At 46.9% G+C, this 9,941-nt stretch overlaps 1 protein-coding gene across 3 annotated transcripts in view; it reads right to left on the bottom strand.

Annotated features, from left to right (window-relative positions):
- Nucleotides 1–9,941, bottom strand: part of B4GALNT2 (beta-1,4-N-acetyl-galactosaminyl transferase 2) — a 51,125-nt gene that overhangs the window by 26,107 nt on the left and 15,077 nt on the right. For all 3 annotated transcript variants that reach the window (XM_008578373.1, XM_008578372.1, XM_008578374.1), the window contains exon 4: nt 1,330–1,436. In XM_008578373.1, coding sequence (XP_008576595.1) covers nt 1,330–1,436 — 107 coding nt within the window. The remainder of the gene's footprint in view (nt 1–1,329; nt 1,437–9,941) is intronic.

Genomic DNA, 9,941 nt, shown 5'->3' with positions numbered 1-9,941 from the left:
GTTGTTGTAAGGTCAGCTTAGAGGGAGGGTGCCCAGTGTGGAGGTGAGGTGAGCCAGGCTCACTGAGCTTCAGGGCTGGGGCTCGGCCCTGCTTCCCCTCCCCTTGGTCCCCTGTCCAACGTGGTTCAGTCACCACTCTGGCATCCTGAGTTTCCTTCCATATGGAGAGTGCCAGCCATCCACACCCTGCATCCTCTCCCTTCAGTGTCAGGCACTCCCCTCTCATCACTACCTGTTTGATGGGTGGGTTTGTGTAATTTGGTTTGTGCAATTTGGGTATATCTTGCTCACTGGCGCTGGACTGGAGGGACTCAGCTGGATCCACAAGACCTGCCAGATCACCAGGTGTCACCACCACCTAGACCCTACTGGAAGTCTTTTCCAAGGCCCGTGGGGGGTGGGGGGTGGGGGAGCTGTTTGCCTGGAGACGCCAAGAGCACACAGCAGGAGAGTCCACAGGACAGGCCCACAGAGTCCAATGTCTCTGCACNGCCAAGAGCACACAGCAGGAGAGTCCACAGGACAGGCCCACAGAGTCCAATGTCTCTGCACAATGGAGAGACATTAGCACCTGCAGGCTCATACCTCTGGTCTCTCCTGATAATATTCCACTTTGCTTTGATAAGGGATGTGATGTTGAACTAGAGGAGTGCATAAAAATCCACTGCAGAGGGCAATTTTTTTTTTTTTTTAAAGATGACCGGTAAGGGGATCTTAACCCTTGACTTGGTGTTGTCAGCACCACGCTCAGCCAGTGAGCGAACCGGCCATCCCTATATGGGATCCGAACCTGGGGCCTTGGTGTTATCAGCACCACACTCTCCCGAGTGAGCCACGGGCCGGCCCAGAGGGCAATTTTAATCAACATAAATATTCTTTTCAAAATGTGCTCCCAGGGCTGGCTGGTTAGCTCAGTTGGTTAGAGCACGATGTCAAGGTCACGGGTTCAGATCCCTGTACTGGCCAGCCACCCAAAAAAAGTGCTGATCAATTGCAGTTCCTGGAGATGGGCTTATGCTTTGTCTGCTCCCATGATGCTGGAGGACATCAAAAAGCCAACTATCTCATAAGGCTCTTTGAGGCACACAGATGTTCTGTGTTATCTGTCCTGTTCTATGTTATCCTGGAGCCCAAGGGAGGTTACAGCAACTAAGGGAGATTCCCAGCTGTGCAAACAGTGAGGCTAACACTGAATGAAATGACATCACGCCTCCTGCATTGTGCTGAGTACACAGCAGGCACCCCATAGATGACGGTTCCCTTCTGCTTCCTCCTTTTGCCTGAGAGTAAGAACGTTGCCCGGGTCCTCTCAAGATGTGACGTACCTACCTGGGATGGGAATTGTGTGCAGGGGCATCACCTCCACTCCGTGGACTGGGTACCCAAAGGGGAGGTTGGGCTGAGCCAGCAGGGGCGGTGGGCGGGGCAGCCCTTCTCTGAAGGAGAACAGAAGCGTTAGCAGCTGCCCTGATCACAGTTCCTGGTTAGTTCTCAAAGCAGTCCTCTGCATAGAGCCTTGCCCTGCCAGTGCTGAGAAATTGGAAGTAGACCGTCCCCGTCTCCCCTCCACTCTCTCCCCACCGCCTTTATGTCCGCACGTCCCACAACCCCTAATTTCACAACGTTCTGAGGCAGTTCACAACAAGCACAAAAAAATAAAAACCATGACCGACAAAAAAGAAATTAAAGTATCAGACCATAGGGACCAATCCAGCTGCAGTTACTGAACACCAAAGTCACATCTGAACTTGCTGGTAGCCAGGGTCTAGAGTGATTGACAGTCAGTACACTGTCCAAATTATCAAAAGGGAGCAGGAAGCCAATACCCGAAAAGAAGTGAAAGTTCCTAGCACTGAGCTAAAAATTAATCTACATTACAAGAAACTTTATATGGGAGTGGCTGTTATCTCGATATTTTTAGAACAAACACAGTAACTATTTTCACATGGTTTTGTTGTTGTTAACAACACAACCCGCATAACACAATCCAGTGAGATGGAGTCTTTTAGGGACTAAGGTAACACGGCTGAAACGCAGCCTTCAGGGATTCAGTTTAACCAAGGATATCACTTACATTACCTTGAACAAAGATTAGACTACCATAGTGAATATTTATGGGAATATGAAAAAGACAAATTTTAAAACGGAAAAGGTCATAAATAGGCAATTAACAGAAGAGGAAGTACAAACAGTAATAAACTATGAAACATGATTGGCTTCAGTATCAATAAGGGAAATGTGAATTTAAAAATCAATGAAATACCTTTTTCATTAAAGTTTTAAAATTTGGTTACAGCAAGAGTTGATTAGGGTGTATGCAAGGTACTACACCCACCCAATCTTCATGAAAGAGTGAATTCATAGAGGCCTTTTTTTGGGTGGGGGGCCAGCTGGCTATGGGGATCCAAACCCTTGACCTTGGTGTTTTAACACGGTGCTCTAACCAACTGAGCTAACTGGCCAGCTCAATATTGGATTTCTTGAGAGAAATTTGGCAGTAGCTATTAAAAGTTAAAAAAAAGTGGGGGTGGGAGAAGTTAGTTTGGGAGAGTTAGTAAGTAATATTTTTTGTTGGGGGAGAAGGGGTGGGCTGGCAGGTAAAGGTATCTGGATCCTTGACCTTGGTGCTATCAACACTGCGCTTTAACCAACCGAGCTAACCAGCCAGCCCCTCATGTACTACTTTTTAATTGAAGTATAATATGGAGCTAACACACAGGATCAGATTGACCAATCAGATTTAAATGAAGCAGAGATTTTACCCAGTATTAGGCTCCATTCATAATTTCAGCCATATAATTAATTAAGAGGCACAGACATCCTCTAAATTGGTCATCCTATGTGGATCCCCAGGTCATTCCTTCCCACATCAGACATGTGCCCTCTGGCAGAGGATAACAGATGTGGTCTTCATGAGTTTTTGCTGGGTTACCTCACATAGCATATAAATTATGAAACATCTCCATTTTATACCCCAGAGAGTTGTATAGCTTATATGACACTTGACAGGAAGCCAAAGATTCTGGGTTATTCTTTACTGGAGACATCCTGCTAAGGGCAGTGCCAGTCTTCAAGGAACCCCTAATCAAAGGAAGGAGACAAGAGTCCCAGCCCTGGGAGCACCCAGTCTAAGGGAGGAGACATAGCCTCTGAATGCATAAAACTTCCAATCTCATGGAGGACAGCGTCGCTCTCACAGAGCCCCTGGGCCCATGGGACAACTATAGTCCCACCCACAGGCTCCATCAATCAGATAGCAGTGTCAAGACACGAAGCTTAGCTAGGATTTGGGAATCCCTACAGAGCTGTTGCTCAAGAAATTAATGCAAGGCAGTGATTTTCTACCTGATGGGTTGTGGCATGGGGAAAGGGAAATAAGAGGCTCTCTAAAAGGGTTTTCTCAAACTACACAATCTCTTCTACTACCCAGTCCCCAGCTTGGCATCCCTGGAGGAATCATTACTTGCTGGTACCGAGGACTCATCGAGTGGCTTATTACCCCAAGTGTGCTGGGACAAAAAAACTTTTGGGAACAACTGATACAGGCCAATCAAGTTTGTACTTGCTGAGAGAGGTAGGTTTCCAACCTGAACATGCTAAATGAAACTCGGAGGAAGAGGGTGTGTAGGACAAAGAATGTGGAAGCAATCTTCTGTGATTGGTGTGCTTTGCTAAGAATGGGACTGGGAGGATCTGGGACAGGGGCATGGTTAGCTGCTGAGAGTATGTGTCCACCCTCCCGGCCTGAGAGCCAGCTGGTCCCTATCAGCTGATACTTACCAGAGATGAGATGCCTGAGCTGTGACAGCTTGGCATACACCTGTCTTCCCAGGTAAAAACCCAGGTATGAGTTCTAGCCATCCTACAAGCTCCAGACCTGCCCCAGTCCATCAAGAAGCCACAAAATTGTAATGGTTTGCAAAGGATTGGCATGAACTGGCAGATGGAGCTTTTCTCTCCAAGTGTAGTTACGACTTGGGGGGCAGGGGTCCCTCAGACCGAAGGGGAAAAAGTGAAGGTCTTGAGCCCTTGAAGGGTTGGGGTAAGGAGAAAGACACCTTTATTCCCCGAGTGGAATCTTTCTTCCTGAGCATGGGGAAGTGAGTAACAGGAAACTTATCCCAGAGCTGGGGCCTCCTGAACACCCCTAAATTGGTAGCCAGAATGTTAGCTACTGCATGAATATTTGTGCCTCAGTGACTGGGCTCAGCCCTCTGTCCACTGGTAAACTTGGACACTTCGTGTGAAAGGGACTCATAAAGCAAAATCTTGTGTCCCCTTGCCTTCATCTGGGGACGGAGGACACGCAGCCCCTAACATATGTATGTGGTGGCGTGCTGGAGCTGGCTTGCACTCACTCATGAGAGCCAATTGTTGAATTTTCAGAAACTTTGCATGCCAGTTGCTAAACACAGCCATTAACGTAAAAATACATACACCAAAAATTAAATATAAGGTAATAAAAACAAAGGTAATAAACATTCAAAACTCATCACTTCCTAGGTATACTATTATCTCTGTCTTTGAGGTTGTTTACATCTCCTGTATGTGTAGGGTAGAGATATTATACAATGGTGACCTACTGTGTATTTCTTCCCAACTCCAAGTTCAGTGACAACACGTTGGAAGCTTGAAATCAGCCAGGGTGTGAGTATTTACACTATGGAACTTGTCAAACACTACAAACCATATATAAACACAGCTACACACATACACAAATATTCACCCCACTTAAATAGTTTTTGATTCCACTTATGTAAAATGTCCAGAAAAAATGAGTCTGCGGAAACAAGACTAGTGGTTGCATAGGGCTGCAGGTGACTCTGGTCATGAGAGATCTTTTTGGGGTGACAAAAATGTTTTTTTTTTTTTTAAAGATGACCGGTAAGGGGATCTTAACCCTTGACTTGGTGTTGTCAGCACCACGCTCTCCCGAGTGAGCCACTGGGCCAGGTAAGGGGATCTTAACCCTTGACTTGGTGTTGTCAGCACCACACTCTCCCGAGTGAGCCACTGGGCCGGCCCCTGCATCTTGCTTTTTTAACTTAATAAATAATAGGGTTCCTTCCCCATTACTGTATCNTATGCAAGGTACTACACCCACCCAATCTTCATGAAAGAGTGAATTCATAGAGGCCTTTTTTTGGGTGGGGGGCCAGCTGGCTATGGGGATCCAAACCCTTGACCTTGGTGTTTTAACACGGTGCTCTAACCAACTGAGCTAACTGGCCAGCTCAATATTGGATTTCTTGAGAGAAATTTGGCAGTAGCTATTAAAAGTTAAAAAAAAGTGGGGGTGGGAGAAGTTAGTTTGGGAGAGTTAGTAAGTAATATTTTTTGTTGGGGGAGAAGGGGTGGGCTGGCAGGTAAAGGTATCTGGATCCTTGACCTTGGTGCTATCAACACTGCGCTTTAACCAACCGAGCTAACCAGCCAGCCCCTCATGTACTACTTTTTAATTGAAGTATAATATGGAGCTAACACACAGGATCAGATTGACCAATCAGATTTAAATGAAGCAGAGATTTTACCCAGTATTAGGCTCCATTCATAATTTCAGCCATATAATTAATTAAGAGGCACAGACATCCTCTAAATTGGTCATCCTATGTGGATCCCCAGGTCATTCCTTCCCACATCAGACATGTGCCCTCTGGCAGAGGATAACAGATGTGGTCTTCATGAGTTTTTGCTGGGTTACCTCACATAGCATATAAATTATGAAACATCTCCATTTTATACCCCAGAGAGTTGTATAGCTTATATGACACTTGACAGGAAGCCAAAGATTCTGGGTTATTCTTTACTGGAGACATCCTGCTAAGGGCAGTGCCAGTCTTCAAGGAACCCCTAATCAAAGGAAGGAGACAAGAGTCCCAGCCCTGGGAGCACCCAGTCTAAGGGAGGAGACATAGCCTCTGAATGCATAAAACTTCCAATCTCATGGAGGACAGCGTCGCTCTCACAGAGCCCCTGGGCCCATGGGACAACTATAGTCCCACCCACAGGCTCCATCAATCAGATAGCAGTGTCAAGACACGAAGCTTAGCTAGGATTTGGGAATCCCTACAGAGCTGTTGCTCAAGAAATTAATGCAAGGCAGTGATTTTCTACCTGATGGGTTGTGGCATGGGGAAAGGGAAATAAGAGGCTCTCTAAAAGGGTTTTCTCAAACTACACAATCTCTTCTACTACCCAGTCCCCAGCTTGGCATCCCTGGAGGAATCATTACTTGCTGGTACCGAGGACTCATCGAGTGGCTTATTACCCCAAGTGTGCTGGGACAAAAAAACTTTTGGGAACAACTGATACAGGCCAATCAAGTTTGTACTTGCTGAGAGAGGTAGGTTTCCAACCTGAACATGCTAAATGAAACTCGGAGGAAGAGGGTGTGTAGGACAAAGAATGTGGAAGCAATCTTCTGTGATTGGTGTGCTTTGCTAAGAATGGGACTGGGAGGATCTGGGACAGGGGCATGGTTAGCTGCTGAGAGTATCTGTGTCCACCCTCCCGGCCTGAGAGCCAGCTGGTCCCTATCAGCTGATACTTACCAGAGATGAGATGCCTGAGCTGTGACAGCTTGGCATACACCTGTCTTCCCAGGTAAAAACCCAGGTATGAGTTCTAGCCATCCTACAAGCTCCAGACCTGCCCCAGTCCATCAAGAAGCCACAAAATTGTAATGGTTTGCAAAGGATTGGCATGAACTGGCAGATGGAGCTTTTCTCTCCAAGTGTAGTTACGACTTGGGGGGCAGGGGTCCCTCAGACCGAAGGGGAAAAAGTGAAGGTCTTGAGCCCTTGAAGGGTTGGGGTAAGGAGAAAGACACCTTTATTCCCCGAGTGGAATCTTTCTTCCTGAGCATGGGGAAGTGAGTAACAGGAAACTTATCCCAGAGCTGGGGCCTCCTGAACACCCCTAAATTGGTAGCCAGAATGTTAGCTACTGCATGAATATTTGTGCCTCAGTGACTGGGCTCAGCCCTCTGTCCACTGGTAAACTTGGACACTTCGTGTGAAAGGGACTCATAAAGCAAAATCTTGTGTCCCCTTGCCTTCATCTGGGGACGGAGGACACGCAGCCCCTAACATATGTATGTGGTGGCGTGCTGGAGCTGGCTTGCACTCACTCATGAGAGCCAATTGTTGAATTTTCAGAAACTTTGCATGCCAGTTGCTAAACACAGCCATTAACGTAAAAATACATACACCAAAAATTAAATATAAGGTAATAAAAACAAAGGTAATAAACATTCAAAACTCATCACTTCCTAGGTATACTATTATCTCTGTCTTTGAGGTTGTTTACATCTCCTGTATGTGTAGGGTAGAGATATTATACAATGGTGACCTACTGTGTATTTCTTCCCAACTCCAAGTTCAGTGACAACACGTTGGAAGCTTGAAATCAGCCAGGGTGTGAGTATTTACACTATGGAACTTGTCAAACACTACAAACCATATATAAACACAGCTACACACATACACAAATATTCACCCCACTTTTAAAAACACAAATGGTAGTATACTATGCAAACTTTCTGCATCTTGCTTTTTTTTTTTTTTTTTCCCTAAAAGATGACCGGTAAGGGGATCTTAACCCTTGACTTGGTGTTGTCAGCACCACACTCTCCCGAGTGAGCCACTGGGCCGGCCCCTGCATCTTGCTTTTTTAACTTAATAAATAATAGGGTTCCTTCCCCATTACTGTATCTAGATCTACCACATTCTGCTTGGTGCCTGAAGCTTTGTCCTTAGAACTGCTCCTCTTCCCTCTGCCCAGAGCCACACCTCATGTCATGCCCCATTATTTGTTCATTTCCTGACTGCCAGGCCCTGTAGAGATGTCAAGCCCATTCCTGGAGGGGGATGGGGTCACCCAGACCCAAGCCCAGACACCAAAAACTAGAATGCTAGGCCATCTGTTCAGTGCCAGAGATACAGACAGGCTTTGAATGTTGCCTTCTTCTTGAATATTCCTTTCTCAGTTCTCAGAGCTGGAAGCTGCTCTCCCTCCTAAGACATACCATGTCACTCTAAGTCCTATTAGAACACCGAGCTTTGAACTCAAGTGCCACACAATTTGCTGAATACATTCTATGACCACGGACTGCCCAATTTCACTCAAATTTAACACTGGATCCCGGCACTCTGTGTAATCATGGATGCCCTGATTGTAAACTCTCTATTACACTGTAAGCTCTTTGAGGGTGTTTCATCAGCCGAATGAGAAAGAGTTGAGGCACTGGGGGAAGCTGAACGTCTCCTGCCCGTCTGGCGTGGGACCCAGTTCACATTCATCATTGCCGTTGTCGGGCTCCGTTTGCTGTCGTTCATACCTGTATTAGCTGGCATTATCCCAAGAGAGCTGGGCACTTCACCGGTGAGGAGGTGCCGGTGAGAACGTATCCAGGGCCTCCTCCAGCTCCTTAGACTTCCTTGTTCCTTCTTATAATTCCTTATAATCAGTTCCGTCTTTTAATTCCTTCTGCCAGCTCCTTCGAGACCAATGTCCCTCCCAACAGTCAACGCCTCATGTCCTCTTGTCCCTCCTCCACCCTCCCCAATCTCACCCTCTCCACCTCTTCAAGCCCCTCTCCCTGGTCCCCCTTCCCCCAACAGGTGCCTCCTGCAACTTACACACCTGAGGTGTTCCCTGCTGGAGGACAGACACAAAAGCCATCTTCCTACACTTGTCTGTGCTTCTTCTCACACCATTTGCTTGTTCCACACACATTTATTGAGACTTACTCTGTGTCAGCCACTGTGCCAGGTGCTTTGAGTCTCTGGCTACAGAGACCTCATGGAACAGTGGCAAAGAGAGACCAGGGGAGGGACAAGCAGTAGGAACCGTCCCGGCAGGAGGCGGGCAGCCGGTGCTATGGGAGGACAGGTCCTGCCTGTGGTGAGAGCTTATCACATTGATTCATGGTTCTCTCTATACCTTTCTTATCTCCTCTGCTATCCTATAATCTCACCGAGAACAGGATAATCACGATGATGGTGACGATAAACGATTGTCCTGACAACTACAAACCTGATACAGTTTTAAGTCCCTTCCATCTATCAACTCATTATACACTCACGATAGCTCTAGGAGGTAGGTACTATTATTATCCCCACTTTCCAGAGGAGGCTGAGAACTTGCCTGAGGTCCCCTAGCTGGGACGTGGACGCTGCAGGACCTGAACGCAGCCAGTCACTGAGCCCTGCTGCTCCTCACACAGCTAGGTGTGCCAGGGTTCAAATGCAGGCCAGAGTCCCCTGTGTGTTCCACTGGCTTTCTCGCTTTTAACAACACCCCCTTCCTGTTAGTGCTCCCGTCTCTCTTCCGGGGAGCCTTACATTTGTAGGTAGTTGCGGGGTAGTGGATGATCCCAAAAATCAAACTCAGAGGGATCTGATTCGCCCTTTCTCTTCCTTTTAATTTATGACTTAAGCTTAGTCAACTGAGCACTGAGGCGGTGATCCGGGCACAGTTCATCACAGAGGAAACGACAACATGGGGACCAGATGGCTCTGAAGGCTGTCTAGCCCTTCAGTGCTCCCTCGGTTCTTGCCTGACTTTCCAGCCTGGTCATTCCGCTACCTGTGGATTTGGTGAGGCCCCAGCATCCTTCCAACAAATTCTCTTTTGATAAAGGCCAGCCAGAATCAAATTCCGCCCTTTTCAACCAGCAATCCCAGTTGATACACTCTGAGTGTTTATACCCCTTTTAATAATAATAATAATAAAGTGATACAGAGAGAGTCATAGCAGTGATAGCAGACAGGACAGTATATTCTCAACATATAAATGAATAAAACACTGAAACTTGGTGATGACTACAATGTCACTTGCTACTGTGACCTGGGTGCAGGGAGGCTGTGCCAAGGGACATAACTGGTGCCTCAATTCCCATTCCTTGGTTTATTTTTAATAGTTCCTCCCAGGGACCTCTG

The sequence above is a fragment of the Galeopterus variegatus genome, unplaced genomic scaffold (genome assembly GCF_000696425.1).
Source record: "Galeopterus variegatus unplaced genomic scaffold, G_variegatus-3.0.2 Scaffold1672, whole genome shotgun sequence".
Lineage (NCBI taxonomy): Eukaryota > Metazoa > Chordata > Mammalia > Dermoptera > Cynocephalidae > Galeopterus > Galeopterus variegatus.
This window is presented reverse-complemented; position numbering and strand designations above follow the sequence as displayed.